This window comes from Dreissena polymorpha, chromosome 2, assembly GCF_020536995.1.
Source record: "Dreissena polymorpha isolate Duluth1 chromosome 2, UMN_Dpol_1.0, whole genome shotgun sequence".
NCBI classification, from domain to species: Eukaryota; Metazoa; Mollusca; class Bivalvia; order Myida; family Dreissenidae; genus Dreissena; species Dreissena polymorpha.
In genome coordinates this window covers 153,276,322-153,297,788 of record NC_068356.1, presented here as the reverse complement: position 1 = coordinate 153,297,788, position 21,467 = coordinate 153,276,322, and the positions used below count along the sequence as shown (strand labels likewise).

The 21,467-nt window shown below is 38.7% G+C and overlaps 1 protein-coding gene across 1 annotated transcript; it reads left to right on the top strand.

The window, feature by feature from the left end:
• Nucleotides 1-13,973: 13,973 nt before the first annotated feature.
• Nucleotides 13,974-18,031, top strand: LOC127870486 (uncharacterized). The gene is made up of 7 exons (XM_052413070.1): nt 13,974-14,164; nt 15,872-16,192; nt 16,372-16,671; nt 16,868-17,005; nt 17,129-17,287; nt 17,400-17,433; nt 17,717-18,031. The coding sequence occupies exons 1-7, from the start codon at nt 14,113-14,115 to the stop codon at nt 17,796-17,798; spliced, it is 1,086 nt and encodes a 361-aa protein (XP_052269030.1). The 5' UTR covers nt 13,974-14,112; the 3' UTR covers nt 17,799-18,031.
• Nucleotides 18,032-21,467: the final 3,436 nt, after the last annotated feature.

Sequence of the window (21,467 nt, the reverse complement as noted above, 5' to 3'; positions counted from 1 at the left end):
GCATTGCTTCGACGTATTTATGTATGTTGGTTTCTTAACATAAAACACATATCAATTTTATAATAATTAATTAAGACTGATATAAGATATCATGGTATGAGATGGTTTTCTTTTTAGCAGTGAATGCAATGTAACCGTCGTGCAAGAGATTGTTTAGTATACTGTAACCTCAATGATGAACGCTTGGAATGATCATGACATGAATGGGACGCTTTCATAACAATAGTCCGTTCTGAGCCCAACACAAAAGTGAATGTAATGTAACCGTCGTGCAAGAGATTGCTATTGCTTCTATTAAGGCAAGCGCCATAACCGCTTTACACTTCCGTGCATACTCATTCACGAGTAATCTAGCTCATTTTTATCAATGGCTTAAAACAGAATTAGTCATTTAGACAAGCGCCTTAAACATTATATGGTTATTATGATAACCGAAATTACCTCCCTCGGTAAATAACACTTGGCGATTTAAACCTTAAAAGCTAAATGAAAAAGCACTCATTCTGAACCGCACGATATCAGTTCCAAATATGCCAACACCTTTTTTGCATGGTTTATAAGACTATTTATTTGTAGGCAAAATGATAAAATCGGTTTCAAATGCACTGAACTCGGCAGAATTATCATATATTAGTAGACGAAATTAACCGATATCGATTGTGGCACAACTAAACACATTTCGCTTTACCATACGCCATTTTACTCAAAAATCTGGGAATTAGAGTAATATGAGGAACGTTCAGTTTACAACAATGCTCCAGTCAAATGTAAATGCATCAAACCTGCATATGTTGGAAACCAAAATCTACTAAAGAATCTTAAAAGGTTAGAATTATGCTATTACGCAAAAACATCTACATCTAAATGACCCCATTTGCGTTTGAACATTCAAATAAATTTAAATCAATACCCCAGTCATCCTTCTCTACACTCTTAGATACATAATATGCCAATCCGTTTTCTTCTATCGGAATCCCTTCAACTGCTAAATGATTTTCTTTTTCGCTGTGAATTTAAATGCGTTGACAGCTAAATCTTTTAAACCATTTTTCATAGAACCTTATGCAACAACACTACACACTTCCTGACTGACTGCAAACCATAGCACATCAAATAATGCTCTAAAACTATGTAAACTCTGCAAACTTCCCGCCAAGTAGGAGACTTTTTTGTCTGCACTGACGCCCACGACCCATGCATCACTCCATGCAACGTGTTTACGTTAAATCCGGCATAGGACAAAACAGTTGCATTCATATACTATGTTTGAGCCAGCGCCAGTAGTAACAGCACTCTTTTATAAGCGAATTAAGCGTTTTTATCCAATATATTCATAGCCCTAGACTATTGAAAACGTTTCGTAAACATTCCACGATCGCTATTTTGCAACATCGATACTAAACTATCTATTCATTATGTGAGCTTCAGAGCCAATTACAATTCTCATGTACATAATTCGACCTATAAAATAGTTACCTTTCTTACTGGAATATATTCAGAGCCCGTTAAAACCTTGATGGCATTTATAGCCTTGCTAATTCCTCTTTCAGGAATTTTTATTAAAAAATTCTCTCATAATAAAAATTATCTCCCGGCCTCATTAGTTCCTGTACTGGTTTCCAGTAACATTCCGTAAGGATAAACACAGAGAGAAGCAAATCTTGCTTTATGTCCGACGCAAGCTATTTTTTTTTGTCTGCTCATGATTATTTTGTGTGCTAAAATCTCATAAAAGAAAATAATAACTCTTCAAACCAAAACCCAAGATCAGTTGTATGTTCGGGAAATATATTCACAAAATGGTAATCCAAATGGATATCAAACTGTATTTTAAAGCCCCCTTCTATTAGAAACATCGGAGCTAATATCAAATCCTCTGATTTAACAGATTGCTTCCATACATGCTTGTTTACCCATATCAGATCAAGAATGAGTCTCTTTTTTATCATAGCTTTGAATGGAGACAGATAGCGGATTAACAACAAGAGGGGAACATCGGTTATTTCTACCAAAACCCGATCTAACAAAACTGTTATTTCTTTCCTATCAAATTCACTATTATCACACGCTAATTTATTGTTTTTAAGCGATTCTCTTTTGGGTCAAGAATAAAATGGATTCGTATAACCACGCTCAATAAAATCAATGATAAATTGCTTGGCAGCAATTTTTTCCAAATTTGAATATCTTTCTAAATCTATTTTTGACACTAACGCCTTTCTGACATTGATCGTAAATAAAATTGTCATTTGTAAACCTGTCATCTTCAAACCACACATTTTATAAGTATTATACTCATCTTTAAACTAAGCAATTTTGCTCTCGGATTGGGTCGCCTCAGTGACGTCACTATTTTTCTGTCCTGGGCGTTTGCTTGCTAACCTCTTGTGGTAGGATACGTCCGCCGAAAGTGGCCGACCTCTCCACGCGCGAAGCGTGAACCGAGCTGGGGACTGCATCCAGTTTGGCCGCGAAAAGAACCACTGGGCCTCTATGATAACGTTAACGGTTCCGTCTTTAGAGCTTTATTAAAAAATATCAAAAACACGAAACGGTAAACTGACCACACAAACCAAATAGTTTAACAATTCACGTAACTCACTTTTCCTGTTTTGTTATAATTACAACTTTAATTAAGACACGATTTCCTTCAAAACAATATTAATGTCTTCAGAATTGTAACACGTGGTTCGGTCCGTGTCGTCCATTGTGCAAACCGTATCCGATAAAATAACATGTATACCATGCGAGAAACTGTTCGCTCATGCACGAATATCCTCGTTTTTCTACAGCGCCACCTAGAGGCAAATACATACTGACGGGATAGTAATTTTCGTCTCATTCAATAAATTTCAAACGCCGAAAATTATATTTATTTTGATGTAAAATTTCTATAAGTATGTCCATGTATATTTAATAAAAAATTGTGCTCGATAGGTGATATGTTTTAAATATCAAACCGTTTTGAATTCCTCAGAAGCAATGGAGATTCATGATATTCATTTTCTGTTCTGAATCTCTAACAATAAGAGTTATGGGAAACAAATGAATGCATAAAATTAACATTGACAAATAACTGAAAATACAACAAGGACTACAATTTTGTGTCAATACACGTCTAGCTTATGCCGAATTTGTAAGTAAATGCTAAATCAAACGCATGCCATGTAAGGTGAATTTCTATCTAACGTTAGACACCTGCTATTTAATGACAATCACTTGCCGTTTCAAGAAAATCGAACATCAAACGCATACATGTTTAGTTAAGCCACACCTAATAAAATGCCCCAGCATTTCTAATTGACTTTAAAGATGCTTGTTTTGACAATTCTTACCTTTTGATGTTGTTGTTTTGTCATCTTAAACAGGCACCCAACGCGAGTAGTCATGTCCAACGTTGTTTTGTATAAACTGTGCTTATCAAATTTTATTATTTTATAAGCACAATTTTACACTTAAAAAATATTATATCCTGGGCTTGATTGTGTTCCGACTTTACATTGCAAGTAACATTACGACTCGCGAAATTTCATTACACTGATCCTTAAAGCATATATTCAACTTCTTACTCACGTTTGTGAAAGGTAATATCCATTGCATGTAATCAATTTCTACTAAGTCTCTTTATTTGTTGGTTCCTTTTTGCTTAAGATGGCATTATCCATTAAGAAATCGTAAAACTCCTTTAGTGAAATCACATTTTTGTCAGCCGTCAGCCATCTTACTTCCTGTGTTCGTAACGGTTGAATTGTTCCAAGTCAAGGATGTCGACAACGAACAGAAAACGCCCACACCATTTCATGGTATAATACACCGCTCTTGTAAATGTCATAATTAAACTGCGCTTTATGTTTAATTCTTATTTTAAATCCAAGATGGCTGCCATTTGTCTGTTTTACTGAGTCAGTTGTTAAGTTGACGTTCGAGTTTAGCTAAGTCATAATGTCGTCATTGACCAGTTATTTCGTCACCGACCACTTTTTGCCCATGTATTCTTGGTCATTGGCCGATAGTTGGTACATGACCACCTTACGACCATTTTTCGACCGATTTTCGCCCCAGATTTATGGTCGATCCCATCACAGAGTATATAAGGAGCCAATTTTTTTGCTCCGAGGCAGTCTCGATCAGTCTTTTCATAGGAACCAACTCCACGTCATTTTTAACAAAAATCTAACTTAAAGTCTTTCGAGTACGTGGTTTGATTGCTATAACTTGTAAATGGTTTATTTTTAATACTTAATACTTTACTAACAGTCTAACATAAAAAGTAACTATTTAAGCGTAAGCTGCATGTATTGTATTAATGCACTTGTGTGAATTGATCTGTCTTTGATCAGCTGTTTATGTTGAATTTTTTTAATATCGCCATATTGGGAACAATCTGTATCTGTTCTAGAGGATCAGTGTAAACAATACGCAGAATTTGTTAGCCAGTGGGTTCCTGTATACGTGTATTATCAAATTAATTGTATAATGTTTAAAGTTGAAGGTGAACGGAAATAGTGAATAAAAAACAGTTTGAAACGTTTATTGTCTTAAAGTCATTTTATTAACCATCCAGAATCTATCTGTAAAGTAACAATAAATAGATGATGCTGATCTACGCAATCGGCAGAACGCTACATATTTATGGTGGCAGCGGTGGGATACTGTTACATTCCTATAAAATCAGTATTCTTTGATTTGTTCCTAGTCTTCGAGAAGAATAAGAACGCTACCGAACCTATTTCGTTTATATTAAAGGTCTGGTTAAGTAGCACACGGTTAACTAACAACAACGAAGAATATAACGTTTATTGTGAACATAAAATTGAACTCTTATAATTTTAAATCATTTATTGAGACATTAGATTAAACAACATAACATAAAATGGCCAACAGTGACCCTGAAGTCCAGTTCAATCTCCCTTACAATGAGGGTGGCCCGGTTAATGCAGAGAGTCCAGGCGCCGCTTACATCGACCCGGAAACAGTATCAGAAGCCTATGATAGCGATGCTACACACCGACCCATGAGTCTAAGCAAACAACCATCTCGCCGTAGATCATCTCGTGACCTCTGGAAGGCCGTAGATACGCTTCAGAGTTGTATCAGGGACCTTGCCACTGAGGTTAAGGCAGCAAAGGGGGCTCACCCAGAGGCATCGGCCAATGTGCAGACTAGCATCAGAGCTAGGCCGGTTGGTGATCAGGGTAGTTCATTGCAACAGCCTGCTTCGTCCCTCGATGGCACGGCCCTGATTAATGTCAACATGTCCGCCCTTAGACCGGATGCTCCAAGCTTCCACGCAGAGGGAGATAGCAATCAACCGTGGGCAGCGCCTGCAACCCATCAGTTTACTTCGCCACCTCAGCGGGCTCCTCAACGGGTATGCATGCCCACCAACGAACGGATCAAGGTGTCCCCATTCACCGGCAATGAAAACTGGCAAGTTTGGATTGCCAGGTTCGATACCATTGCAGACCGCATGGGTTGGGGAGACGAGCGAAGGCTAGACCATCTGCTGCAAAACATAGAAGGGCAGGCGGCCGAGTTTGTCTTTACGCAGCTTCACGCATCGGTGGTAAGCAACTACCTATCCTTAGTATCTGAGATAGGGGGGCGATACCGAATGCTGGAGTCAGCACGCTCGTTTGTTTCTAGATTCAACCATCGTGTGCAGCAACACAGCGAGTCCGTAGAAGAGTACGCGGCTAATTTGAAGATGCTTTATGACAAAGGACATCCGCATTGGGATAGGCGCACGCGTGACGAAGATCTGGTACGCCAATTTTTAGATGGTCTCCTAGACCAGGACGCTCGTTTTGAAGTCGAGTTTAATAAAGAGCCATCCAATATTGCAGACGCCGTCTTCTATGCTGTGTCCTTCTTGCAAATCACTAAAAGCACCAATAAGGGCGATTGGAAGCAGCACCGGCCTACCAGGAGAGCAACAGAGTGCATTGAGGCCGACGACAAGCAGCGACATCGGGACACCAGGCAGCACGACAGTCCGTACAATTGGCAGTATAAGACTACTGAAATGCGTAGTCCCAACACGGAGAAACAGCATTTGTCCAGCGAGTCGGCGATTGACCGCCAGGAGGCACTAATGCAGCAGATCCTTAAAAGGCTTGAATCTCTAGAGGCACAGGAATCGGAAAGAAGACCCTGGTTAAAGAGGGAGGTCGAATGCTTCAAGTGCCATGAGAAGGGTCACTACGCTAGGAAGTGTACAGCCACTAAACAAGGTTCGCCAAACGTCAAGACCGAGTTAAGGAAGACAGCAGACAACCATTTAAACGAACAGGGACCAGCCCTTGTGGCCAAAGGGAGGTCCCATTAGAGAGCTACAAAGGCCATGATGGACAGGAGGAGAAGCAACAGATCCGTAGCCGTACGGATGAAGCCGCTACCAATAGGGAGGTACAGAGGCCAGGGAAGTTGGCAGAAGGGGTTTATGTACACGGCAAGGTAAACGGTCATCCGGTAACGTTCACGGCAGATACGGGTGCTTCACGGACCATCATCTCGACGAGGGCATTTAATCAGTTGCCGGTCACTTCACGTCCGCTGTTGGACAGATCATCCCGATTGATTGGTGCAAACGGGGCACCAATTTAGGCTGCTGGTGAAGCGATTATGGATCTTGAGCTGGGCCCACTTTTACTGTCTGAAAAGGTCATCATTGCAGAAACAGAAGACGAAGCATTGCTGGGGTACGACATTCTTAAGGGAAGACACGGAGAACCAGCAGATGTATTGTTAAGCGGCAACAAGATCCTCCTCGATAGGCTCGAGATACCTATATTCCAGGTGGGCAAGTCCAACAGGGCCAGGCGCGTTACGGTAGCAAACGACATGATACTTCCTGGTATGGCCGAGGCTTTTGTAAGCGTATTTGAGGAGCGCTTCACAGACGATGACGAAGACGTCAATTCTGACTTCATAGTCGAACCTGTCCAACAGTTAGAGGACATGTATGCACTTCGAATGGCAACAACGTTGGTCAATGTCAATCAATCACCAACATGTAGTATCAGGATTTTAAATCCTTTCTCCATGGAAGTAATGCTTCGACAAGACACCGAAATCGGTAGGGCAGAAAGGATCGAGCGCATCGTAAGTGTGCTGGCCAAAGAAGAATGTACTGAAGACAAATGGAACCATGCAGCCATCCGCCGAGTGAAGACAAGTCAAGAGTCTGCAAGGTCGGATCATATCAAAAGCATACCCATGTCAGCGTCAAAAGAGATACCGGAGCACCTGATTAACCTGTTTGAGCGATCCACTTTGGGGAGGGGTCATCAAGAAGCCCAACAAATAGCAAGCCTTCTTATCAAACACAGTGATACCTTCTCAAAAGATGACTCGGATCTTGGTCTGACACATCTGGCCGAGCACGCCATCAACACCGATAATGCGGCACCTGTAAGACAAAGGCCAAGAAGAGTCCCACTAGCGCATGCCGAGGCAGAAAAGCAAGCAATGGAAGACCTCTTGCAAAAAGGTGTTATCCGTGAGAGCACCTCTCCATGGGAAAGCCCAATAGTCCTGGTGAAGAAAAAGGACGGATCGGTTCGACCTTGTGTGGACTATAGGAGGGTGAATGCTTTAGTCAAGCAGGACGGTTTCCCGTTGCCAAGGGTGCAGGATTGCTTGGACGCAGTAGCAGGATCGAAGTACTTCAGCAGTTTGGACCTTACGTCAGGTTATTTCCAGACTCCCTTAAAGGAAGCAGATATACCCAAAAGTGCGTTCGTTTGCAAGTTCGGGCAATTCGAGATGACCCGTATACCGTTTGGGCTCAATAATGCTGCTAGTACCTTTCAGAGAACGATGGAGTTGGCACTCCAAGGCCTGCAGTAGTTGACCTGTATGGTGTACATCGATGACATAATCATCTACCACTCTAATTTCGAAGGCCATATGAGCCGGGTGGACGAGGTGCTCAGTCGGCTACGGTTAGCCGGATTAAAGTTGAAACCAGACAAATGTCACCTGCTACAAACCAAGGTGCGATTTTTAGGACACATCGTGTCAGAACAAGGTTTACAGCCAGACCCAACCAACGTAGCCAAAATTCTTCACTGGCCAAAACCAAACACCCCAAAGCAGGTAAAGCAGTTCGTGGCAACTGGGTCCTACTACAGGAGATTCATCAAAGATTTCGCTCGCAAGGCCCGTCCCCTGATACAACTCACTTGCAAGGACGCAGTTTTCCACTGGGATGAAGCGCAAGAAGAAGCTTTTAAGGCCCTTAAAGAGGCACTGGTGAGTCCGGAAGTGATGGGCTATCCACTCAATGATGGCGGAACATTCTTGCTTGATGTAGATGCATCTGGCCTGGGAATAGGTGGCGTACTGTCGCAAGAACAAGAAGTTCGTGAGCGGGTCATCTCTTACGCAAGCAGAGCTATGAACCGTGCTGAAAGAAATTACTGCATCACCGAACAAGAGTTATTAGCTGTAGTTTACTTTGTCCAGTACTTTCGTCAGTATTTGCTGGGTCGCCATTTTGTTGTCAGAAGTGATCACCAAGCCCTTGTTTGGATTTTCAGTATGAAAGAGCCAAGCGAAAAAATCGCGCGTTGGATCGAAATTTTATCGCCTTTTGATTTCAGCATAGAGTATCGCCCTGGCACAAAGCAGGCACACTGTGATGCACTTTCACGGTGTGAGAGTCCTAGAGATTGTTCCTGTGACCAGGTAGACATGAGCAAGCACCTCAGATGCGGTCCATGTTCGAAGTGTCAGCGCAGAGCGGAAATCATGCTGGCTAGCTGGAAACCCCCTATTCTCGAAGAGAGAGCAGAGGTAAGATCAGGTGAAGAGAGCAGCGATGATAGCACCCCGGGTTACATCTCAAGAGTGGTGAAAAGAGCCAAGGACTGGATGGGAACATACTCTCCACCGGAAATGGCAAGGCTTCAAAATTCTGACCCCTTCATCGGTCCTGTAAAGTCCTTGTTCAAAGAACAAAGAAGGCCATCCAGAGACGATACAGCCTACTGGAGCCCTTAAGCACGACACTACGTACTGATGTGGGAGCAGCTCCACCTAGACGATGATGTGCTGTACCTCAAGTGTCAGTTCAATGGAGTATCCGTCAAACGTTTAGTGCTGCCCACTCAGCCGAGGACCAATCTGATTGGCCAGATGCACGACACCGTTGTAGGAGGTAACCAGGGTATCAAACGCACAAAGGCGAACATCACCAAGGTGCATTACTGGTACGACCTCAAGACCGACGTGAAGTTGTATGTCCAGCAATGTAATGTCTGTGAAGCAAATAAGAAACCACAGCGTCTACCTCGAGCTCAAATGGGCCACCTGAAGTTAGGAGCTCCATGGGATCTTCTCTGCATGTACTTCCTGGGTCCCCTGCCCGTAACATCTAGAGGTAACCGGTTCATCCTGGTCATAAATGACTACTATTTTACGAAGTATGTTGAGGTCATACCCGTAGCCGATCAAACCGCGGAAACCTGTGCCAATGCGGTCATTGAGCATTTCATCGCACGATGGGGTTCGCCGCTGCAGATACACAGTGATCAAGGTGCCGCATTTGAGAGCAACCTCTTCAAAGAGCTCTGCGGTATTCTACAGGTTACCAAGTCGATGACCAGTGCGCGGAATCCCAGAGGCAACGGACAAGTGGAGCGGTTCAATCGCAAGCTAATCAAAATGGTAAAGTCATACTTAGCGGGGGAGCCGACAAGCTGGGATCAGCACCTTGGCAGTCTCGCTGGTGCTTACAGAGCTACACCCCATGAGGCGAAGGGCTTCTCTCCAAACATGATGGTCTCGGGTCAAGAAGTCCGTCTGCCAGCTGATCTCGTGTATGTCAGTCCTTCCCCCAATGCCATACCAGAGCAACAAGCCGGCTACATTGGACAACTTCGAGAAAGGCTGGTCCGTGTCCATGAAATTGCCAGAAACCACCTAAAACAAAGAGCAAAGCGCAGCAAGGCAGTGTACGACCAGAAGGCTTCACTCCAAGAAGGAATATAAAGTGGGCGACCCAGTGTGGTGTTTAAACGAAAGTCGTAAAGTTGGATCTTGTCCTAAACTCAAGCAAATTTATGAGGGACCTATGCTTATTAAAGAAAAGAGATCCGCAATTAACTTCATGATACAAATTGGCAGAGATGGTCATAATAGACTTGTGCATCATGATAAATTGAAGCCGTACAGAGGCAAAAACATCCAAGCTTGGATGTTAAAAGTGCAAAATAAACTGAAAGTGAAGTGCAAAAATAGTGTAAATTAGTTAATCAAGTATCGGTTTAGCAAGTGCTTAAAGTTTAACTTCGTTAGTATATGATTGTTCATACTGCAATTTGAATTTGTTGATACATACATGTACAATGTACTCTATAAAAATAAAGTGAAAGTAAAAAAAACTATGATAGAAAAGTCTGGTTTATAGCCAGTCCGTTTATCACAGACATGTGTACAAGAATATTAACAATAAACAGGTTATTAACAATAAACAAAAAACTCAACAAATCATTATAAGCGATATCACATTCGTAATATCACTGATGATCATATACAAATCGGTGTCAACTATATCACAGTCATAATATCACAGACACTTGGCGAGCTTGCAAGACTTAAATTAAATATATAAATAAGTAACAAAAGTTCTTAATTGGTGAAAAAAGTACCATAAAGTCAGCGTAATTAAAGGGGTCAAAACAAAGTGTTTTTGATCAAAAACAGATTGGTTCCCTCAACTAGACCGGTAACTCGCCCTTCATTCCATGATGCTATATTTGCAGGATATGGAGACAGCAAAGAAACCAAGGGTGCAGTACCGCTGCAAAAATGTCAGAAGACCGACAGAAAGGGAAGACGTGTGGGCCATTTCTTCAAATACCATGTTACTTTTGATCAAGTACCTACACATGCAGCCTCTGCAGCTTCAGATGTCAGACACAGCAGCACCTTCTGGATCACGTTACAAAATACGCACCCCATTTTAAGGAGGCGAAGATGAGGGGCGTAACGGATTTACGTCGTTATCTGAATAAATCAGATAACCCTTACATTGTCTCCGAGTTGGACATTGACCGTTTGGGAGACCCTGTATCGGAGCAACATGCGGACGAAGCAGAAGAAGGGTGGTTTGATGTCCCAGAAGAAAATCCAATACTACCTGATTGGCTTACACCTGCTCAGGCGCCTAAAATCCAGTCACCAGTCACTCCTGCGCCGACGGGTCTGAACATGCTCAGGCATCAACCCTATATGCCCAACCATCTGCCGCTACCGCTTCAAGACATCTCGAATGGCTGGTTCATTCAGAACCATATTTCTAATGAAGTACCGGTCTACAGGCCTACACCGAAGGCAGCAGGTCAGGCCCAGCTATTCCAGCCTGCGAAGACTCCAAATTCTACTGCAGGAGCCAAGTTCGTCAAGTCGGTTGTGACACCTGGAACACCCATCCAGGATGAGATCGTCCTGCAACTGGATGACACCTCAAGCTTGGATTTCCTTGATGAAGAGCCTCTGGAGTTGCTGGCGCAAAAGGTTTGTAGTGGGTCAACAACGGTTAAAGGGGTAGATCCCGAGGTTCAGCCTACTCCACCCAAGAGGTAAGACAATCTGCGTCTCCCACTAGATCCCTTCCGAAAGTCCCCGAGGAGCGTGTTGAAACAGCAGTGCCAACGTCCCTTATCCTGGCGAACATCCAAAAACTAACCTCGCATATGGCTGCAGGTGTAGAAAGGATTGTGACAGAAATGAGCCGCCATACCCGGTTGTTGAAGAGGCAGAACGACTTGCTGCACAGAGTAACCACGGCCGTGCCCCAGGTGAGGGACGACATGGACAGGTTGCGGCGAAGAGAGAACCACTCATCAGTGAAAAGTGTTTCTAAAAAACATTAGAAAGTGACTTTAAACACTCAGTACATGACGATTGTTTTTAATTATAATATTTACAGTTTAAAGTATTAATTTACAAAAACACACTTGACAATGAAGAAGTGACATTGTCAGTAAGTTCATACGAACAATCTGTTAAATTACTGTTTATAGCATTACTTCAAATTTTAGTTTAAATGTTTATTCATAAAAGTTCAAACATAAGTATTTGAATACAGTGAAATCTCGCTATTAAGGCCACCAATGAACTTTTGAATGTATACTTTCATTCATGTTTAAAATGAATTGAAATTGACATTTGTGAATTGGCTCAGGAGAGCCAATTTTGTGCAAGGGGGTAATGAAATGCCCCAGCATTTCTGATTGACTTTGAAGATGTTTGTTTTAACAATTCTTACCTTTTGATGTTGTTGTTTTGTCATCTTAAACAGGCACCCAACGCGAGTAGTCATGTCCAACGTTGTTTTGTATAAACTGTGCTTATAAAATTTTATTATTTTATAAGCACAATTTTACACTTAACATGTATTTTATCCTGTGCTTGATTGTGTTCCGACTTTACATTGCAAGTAACATTACGACTCGCGAAATTTCATTACACTGGTCCTTAAAGCATATATTCAACTTCTTACTCACGTTTGTGAATGGTAATATCCATTGCATGCAATCAATTTCTACTAAGTCTCTTTATATGTTTGTTCCTTTTTGCTTAAGATGGCATTATCCATTAAGAAATCGTAAAACTCCTTTAGTGAAATCACATTTTTGTCAGCCGTCAGCCATCTTACTTCCTGTGTTCGTAACGGTTGAATTGTTCCAAGTAAAGGATGTCGGCAACGAACAAAAAACGCCCACACCATTTCATTGTATAATACACCGCTCTTGTAAATGTCATAATTTAACTGCGCTTTATGTTTAATTCTTATTTTAAATCCAAGATGGCCGCCATTTGTCTGTTTTACTGAGTCAGTTGTTAAGTTGACGTTCGAATGTAGCTAAGTCATAATGTCGTCATTGACCAGTTATTTCGTCACCGACCACTTTTTGTCCATGTATTCTTGGTCATTGGCCGAAAGTTGGTACATGACCTCCTTACGACCATTTTTCGACCGATTTTCGCCCCAGATTTATAGTCGATCCCACCACAGAGTATATAAGGAGCCAATTTTTTGCTCCGAGGCAGTCTCGCTCAGTCTTGACATAGGAACCAACTCCACGTCATTTTAAACAAAAATCTAACTTAAAAGTCTTTCGAGTACGTGGTTTGATTGCTATAACTTTTAAATGTTTTTTTTCTAATACTTAATACTTTACTAACAGTCTAACATAAAAAGTAACTATTTAAGCGTAAGCTGCATGTATTGTATTAATGCACTTGTGTGAATTGATCTGTCTTTGATCAGCTGTTTATGTTGAATATTTTTTAATATCGCCATATTGGGAATAATCTGTATCTGTTTTAGAGGATCAGTGTAAACAAAACGCAATATTTGTTAGCCAGTGGGTGCCTGTATACGTGTATTATCAACTTTAATTGTATAATGTTTAAAGTTGAAGTTGAACGGAAATAGTGAATAAAAAAACAGTTTGAAACGTTTATTGTCTTAAAGTCATTTTATTAACCATCCAGAATCTATCTGTAAAGAAACAATAAATAGATGATGCTGATCTACGCAATCGGCAGAACGCTACACTATTGTATGCGACCTGTGAGTTGATGAGACATATGTCGTATGGTTTATGTTATGCAATTGTTCATTTAACGAATGTCATCTCATATGAAAATAACACTTCTATTGTACGTGATCCGTTATGTAATGACACTTATGTATGCCGCGTTTCATGACATGCCACATTTATCGTTTGCCGCCGGTAAGGCGACGCTCTCGTACTAAGCACTGTTTTAGTTTATATCTTTTCTTTTATATCAATAATTATACCAATATTTAAACCTTACCACTATGTCGTAGACACACGTAAACTACGCATTATGCTCCTGACAAATGTCTAGTATAGCTTGTGAAACTATATTATGTCCTTTTTCAATAAAGGCGAATGATGTTTATTACTAGACCCACTCCGTTTAGTGCTTGCGCGATACACGCGTTAGTTATTTTTATTTGACGTTTCCAAGCGTGTTATTTATTCATAGAAATAGGCTTTGAATATATAAAGTGTTATTCGGGTACTTTTATACTTAAGCGCGTTGTGTCTGTTAATTTAATGACGTACAATGCTGTTAATAACATTTTTGTTTCTTTTGGCAACGTTGTGGAATGTAATTGGTAAGTATGGACCACATTAATGTCTTACATATATCTTGGTAGTCTTCTATTACAGCAAGAGAACATGGCCATTTGCTTGTCTCGGTATAAACATTGTTTAGATTGTATCATGGAATTTTTTCATTATCAACTCCCCTGAAACGTTAGAATAAGGGACAATGATTCACGTGTGTTATTTTAACGTTGGTTTATTTATTCTCGTAGCATTAAGTTTATTGTCATCAATGGCTTACTATACACATTATATTGTAGAGGCATTTGATTCTCCCGAACATGTTCATGCAGTTTTATTATTACTATATTTTGTAATAAAATGTGTTACACCTACATGCCACATATTTACCGGTATTCATTCGACCGTTTAAGCAAGCTAAACAGTGTATCAACATTAAACGCAATACAATAGTGGCACCATAATCTGTGTAAACTTGTTATTTATATGAACAAATGTAGCCACACAATGCCTTTTACATATTTTATTTAAAGGAAAAGTCAGGCTTATTGAAATGTTGTCTTGTTTTTATAAATGTTTAAAGCGAAGATGCTTTTGACCAGATCGTCCTTGCTAGCTGGAATTATATAAAAATGCATGGAAATGATCAACAACCCCTCTTTTGCTTCTGAACGCTATTCCTGTATATGCCGCATAAAAATGAATTTATAATAAAAAGAAAACATAAATTGATAATTAGTAAAAACTGCTAGTCTGGAATGATTTTTGAAACGTACTTAAATGTAACCTAAATTCTTCGGCTGGGCATATGTCCGTGTGCAACGGATACAACAACGACAGTTTCTTGAAAAAAATTATCAACAAACTGCTGCTAGTTTTTTTTCCGCGAAGGTGTCAACAACAAAAAGATCGATATATTTAAATACATTGTTGAAATATGGGTAACGTGTTTTTGCACGACTGCAAGAAGAATGAGAATGTCATACGATATATATTTTGGTAAAAATCTGAAAATGATATTCGACATATATTAAAAACGAAACTGAATTTGATATTTTGAAATTTTATCTCCCCTTATAAATAATAACAATAAAAAGTTGTGAACTGTATATTATTTACATATTTAAATCGTAAGTATGTGGATCTCATCGGTAGCAAATTGACATAATTGCTGGCAAGTAATCGATCGTTTTCCTTTATCGTAAACGATTAGGTATTCCATTATCGTCATTGATTAACGTACCAACTATGCAAAAAGCAAAAGCAAAGTCTATTTTTGTTTTGTTTTCCATCGTTGATTGATTATGGTTTTTAAAAATGTTGCATCAGGTCTGCGAGTGGATAAAAGTTTTCTACGACTGGTTTTGAGACCTATTTTGGCAGCAGACAGTTTATATCTCCGAACTAACAGGTCATAAAAACACCAAAACAATTCAATATGTATCCAGCGACTTTTCATTCATTTACCGGAAATTTTGTGATTGAATAGCTACTGGTCGTTTACAACTTGCGGCAAATAAAACGTTCGCAACCCATTTTGTTAACGAAATAACCTTAAAGATGTGTACAAAACCGCGCAGTTTAAATCATGTTGACCATTAAATAAGACGTGTAAGCCAGCGGTCAACCAATAATAGGATGCCGCTGTCGTTATCCTTTGAAAAGCAAATAGAGCAGGAAATTTAATGTAAAACTCGTTTGAATTACTTGAAAAACACAATAGTTGTACACTAAAATGACACAATTATTTTCAGGACAATTCCCAACACTGGAAATTAAACGGTTTGATGCTACTAGAAAAATGGTAAAATTGATGTGCCGCAGTCCACGGAAAGGTGCATCAATTACGTTTTTAAATTCATCAAACGTACCTGTTATTGATGTTTTATTCAGAAACAAAAGTTGTGAATATTTCCCGAAACAACCGCACACACATTGTGAATGCGAAGACGATTTAAGTGCAATTTGCAATATCAAAGTTGACAACACAGGTCCCAGGTGTGACAAATTTGCTTGTGGAGTGCCAGTCAAACAAGTTCTAAGACACAGCGAATTTGTTAACCCCTGCGATACTGGTTTGTATATGTTATATAACGCAATCAATCGATTAAAACAATCTTGCTATACTGTGTGTGTGTGCGTGTTTGTGTGTGTGTGACAGTCACTTCAACCTGATCGTTAAAATCCTTTTGTTGTTACTGATATGAAAACTTTAAGCCAACACCAAGTTTTTACCGGTTTTATTATTTTACAGGTCCTGCATATGTACAAGATTTTTATATAGATGGGTTCTACAGCCAGAAACGCATAACGTTCAATTCTACGCGTCATTTAACTTTCTATTGCTTTGGTTATGGAAACCCTTCTCCTGATATGCGACTATTGAAAGACGATGTACATATTTTGCAGAAAGGATATTCGCATTTACGTTATGGATTTCAGCTGACTGGACTAAATGATTCTGGGATGTATACATGCATAGTTGCTAATGAGATTGGTGTCGACAACGAAACAATCCATGTCTTTTATGAAACTAATGGAAAGTTTGATCAAGGTAGAACAGAACATATTTCTTCATATAATACTCCTATGCATTAAGGTGTATATCACTTTAAAAAACGTTGACATACAATAGAATGTACTTTTGTACACTCAAAAACCTCAAACAGTTTTAGCATACAATTTTGTGATTGCATAAAATTTTCTACGTGCGCTTATCGATTTAAATATATGAAGGTTTTATTACCCAGATGTCTCTCCGGAACCTGCAATAAGTGTGAAGAATAGTGTGTGTGTCCCAATTGCAGCGGGAACAGGTTCGGTGGTTCTTCTTATTATTGTGGCTGCTTTGTTCGTGTACCGAGTTTACAGGCGAAGCAATGCAATAGGTATGAGCTCTCATTTCATTCGTTCATTTTCACATTAATTTGAAATCCCGATGAAAAGATGATGGTTACATTAATACTAATAGTATTAATATAATATACATAAACTATGTTTTTTATTCATAGCCAACGTCGTTTTACCAATAACAGACCTAGCGCCCATTATACCAGCTGACAACAACGCTCAGACGTGGTCTAGGTCTGCGATGCCTATTAGTGACCAGAGTGTGATTTATAATGAAATCGACCCACGGTTGATAAGTTCTCATATCTCATTTGGAGAAGGTAAGAACAAACCGTATTTAATAGTAGAATATTCGCAATTAGAATAAACCAAATACGTGCTTTAGCAATGATATAGGCATTGTGCGCAACATACCACGTTTTTATTTTTCAGATAGTGTACATAATGTTTCATTTCCTTCATACTCGTAAGTATCTTTCTGATCAATATTATTCTTTTCTTAAACTTGTCAGTCTTGTCAGTCTCTTTTAAAATATCTTTGTGTGTAAGAAATGTTAATACCTATTAATATACCTATTGATCTATATCAGCAATAATGAAGTGTTTTATTTTTTGATTGTTTGCACCATTTTTTAACTAAGATGTTGAGCATTCAAACTATGTTCGAGAAAAAATGTTTGCTTCAGAAATTAAAAAAATGCACATCATCTATTTGAAACTGCCCTATCAGGTATTCGTTTGATTTTCAGTTTCGAACATTGCCGTAATGCTAATTTATATCGCTCAAGACACGAAGACGAGTCACAGTATCTAACAGTTGTCGCGGAGTGATATTAAAGTGTTACTGTTTTCAAAACGAGAACAGACTACCTCTGAACTTTGTGTGCGTTTTTCGAGGTTAATATTGTCTGCCCGTACCTGAGACAGAAATAGGTTTGGACACAGAGTGATTCTCAAAACTTCTACCGAATCAACTTATTAGACTCACGAAAAAGGGAACGAATATTGAAATTAATGCTGTAATCACCATCTATTTGGTTGTTAATGAATGATTTTCAATTTGGTGTGGTCGTCATTTGTTGTTTTTGTTGTGTTTTTTTTTTTGGGGGGGGGGGGCGGTCCTTACAGTTTTGGTGACCACTTACGTGCTTCCCGTAACGGGCACCGAGCCTTGGTCGCTTTGGTACCTACAACTGCGCTTTCCGGACAGCTTTTCTCTGCACATTTGCACATGTCCGAAAAAGCTTAAATAAGTCGTAGGCTACGATGTTTTGTTGTCGATAATAATTAACAATATGTTAAATTTGCAAATGCATTGAACTTTATCCATCTGCATACAAGTTGTTTTCGGCTAAACATAATCCATATAGCAAGACAAAATAGGGACAACATGTCCAAATATACATACATGGGAGTAAAAACGAAATGTTACGGAGTAACCTTTATTACACATGATGCATTCGTTGGGTTACCATACAATCAATTTAGTATCGAAGCATGTTTTGTTGACCCCAAAATCTTAAATATCATTTTAGGCATTCATGTTTGAACACTGCGTTACCGTGTTTACCAGTTGGTACTTGGGAACGGATTGCAATCTTGTAACTGATAAATTACTATTTATATTTGTCACTTACTAGTGATGAATGTTTTATTGCTTCTCAAAGAATGATGCATTATAGAGATGATTTCGAAATACACATGCGTGTGAATCTACAACTGTGTTTCAATCGCCATGCTTTTTGGGTGACGAGGCAAGCTTCTGAGGGTCGTTGTATAGTTTGTTATAATCTTAAACAAATTAGTTGTTTTCTGTCCTACCCTTGTTAATAATTCACGAGATTTTACCGTCAGAATGTAAACGAAATACTGTTTACACGAATTCTGCATCTAATTGTCATCTACAGAAATCCGGAATAATTTTGTCAAGACATTTGACACCAATATCAAGATTTGAGACATATTACACAGATAATCGTTTATATAGATAGTGCTTCTTCTTTTGTTTAGCAGTTGGTAACTGATTGTATTGTGTACTAATGTTATATGCTTGAATTATCAATTAAATAAGTTATTTATACACTTAATGAATATATTGAGATACGTCGATCTAAAATACCTCGAAACCACATTTAAACATTCGGCAACATATTGGTCGAAAATATTAAGTATACATGAATGCGTATAATTACATACATTGTGTTAGTAATCATGTCACAGTTAAATTAAAGGATGTTTTTACCTTAACATGCATTCAGAAAAGCAGTGATGTCGAAAAGAACAGATAGGAGCAACATGTTCTCTTCGAATCCGACGACCTGTATATAAACGTCTGCTTTTTTATTTCAAAATCAATGAAACAATAAACAATGCTATATTGTGTGGTCGTGAAATGTACTTAAACACTATAATTTCACTTGCTAGTTGAACAATGATCATTCAAGAGAGCCTCTCTTTGTCGTTACATTTCTTTAGAAAATGGTATTTTCATTGTCTAACAATATTTTGTATATTCCTCATCGCCTTATGTTGTTTCACTCTCGTTGTAATATTTGTATGTGAATGATTATTCATAATGTTGTTATTTAATCGTAGGCAAGCCTAAAGTGAGATTACCTTTAGTTTCACGAAAAGTTGTTTGCAAAGATCGAATATAATTAAAATCATTGTTTGATTCTTTTTATGTTTTTCAGTATTCGTTTTTTACAACAAATACGTAAACGTTTATCTGTCGTGTTTGACCTATATAAAACACATTTTGATTTTTGGGTAATGCCAAAAATACCGTCCTGCTAGCTCAAAGTGCTGTACAATAATTGTATAAATAATGTGAAACGCCACATGCTACAAGAAGATAGTTTGCATATTTTAGCTATGATCGTAATGCGTAATGTTGTTTAAGTTTGAAATGTTAGCAAACGGCGGTTCATATTTAAACATGTGAAAATGTTGACAGCTTTTAATGTTTCTAAATCCGCTGCATCAGACGTAAATGAGACGTATTACCACTTCAAATATACATTTACCATTATTATCAAAGCTGTTTGTTTTAAACTGTGTCGATTCTAATCGAAACGTGTTCATGTAAGTTACTGATAATTTTTGTATCAGAAATATCAGAAATATTCTTTTAACGGGAAACAACTCTTAGTGACTCGCATAGTACTGTTGACAGCCTTGTTAGAAACCATTTGACTATGTGTGAGTGCCGTGATTTTCCGCAATAAATCAATAATGTAAACCCTTTGTGCTTATACTAATCCTTTAGGTCAAACTATGTAAGCAACTAAGTAATTCAATGCATTGAGCTAGTTGTTACCGACACTGTTACTTGTTGGGCTACAACAAAATTTACTTACGACTGGAATGCTGCATATGTAGATTTATATGTAATGCTTAAATTGATATGTCATTGTATTCTTCGTAAGATGTTGGTATTTCAATTTTTAAAATGTTAAATAAGGTCGATTACTGATTGTTCACTTGATATAAGATAAAGCGAACGACAAAAGTAATGTTCTCGTTGTCTTTTTTGTGTCAGTCATAATTATCTAGCAGTGTATTTCCTCGAATTTTAACAATCGGCGAGGTTGCAGTGATACGATACGTACGGGACTTAAATAAAACTCAACGAAAACCCAAAGAAACGACCTCCTTAAAATCATTAATTGATGTGTGAGTAGTGTAAACTCACATCTTGTACAAATTATTTCAGTTAGTTTTTTAACAATTACAAGAGCTTTGTAAATTCATTACACCTTTTATAATAAATTTGTTGAGAAAAGTCCTACAAAATACATTAAAACGGTGTCTTTTATCATAAATGATGAATATAGTATCGAATAAACTTTTAGTTGGTAAATTGTTGATATTTAAAGTATATCAAACACTTTTAATTCTATGCAGATGCAAACTTAAAGTTAACCATAGACGGCTTGTTAATTAACCTATTAGAAAGTATGTTAGACAAATTTTCCTGCTTAAAAGCAGTGAGTACAACTATATTTGCAGACAATGTCCACGATCGGTTTTTCGACACGGTGTAATATCTTCTAAATGTTGAATAGGAAAATCCATGCAATGTGTGCAGTCTACCGTCTACGCGACTTCAAATTCGAACAGTCTCTGAGAGTAATTCAACTGCTGAATTTGTAAAACATTTGTACCGAAACTTGCTGTGCAAGAAACACAAGTCTTAGCACAACACAATTAAATCATGCATATGCATAGTAGATGCTGTCAATAGCACAAGGACTTGACACTCTCTCAATTCCTGCCATATGCATTCGTAAACTATAAATCATTTAACGAAGCCCTGTTAAACAGAACAACAAGTCATATCTAGTACAATAGAAGGTACATTTTGATACCAAATGGAAGTAACTTTACGCTTAAACACATAATATAAAGAGGTCTTTGACTAATGTACTTACATTAATAGAATGTTCAGACCTCTTTATAAGAATTAACAACATTCGACGTTTGCTATTTGTACGAGGA

Coding starts and splice junctions, on each gene's coding strand:
- LOC127870486 (XM_052413070.1), top strand. CDS start 14,113: ATGCTGTTAATAACATTTTTGTTTCTTTTGGCAACGTTGTGGAATGTA. Junction 14,165..15,871: donor AACGTTGTGGAATGTAATTG/GTAAGTATGGAC, acceptor AATTATTTTCAG/GACAATTCCCAACACTGGAA. Junction 17,006..17,128: donor CAGGCGAAGCAATGCAATAG/GTATGAGCTCTC, acceptor TTTTATTCATAG/CCAACGTCGTTTTACCAATA.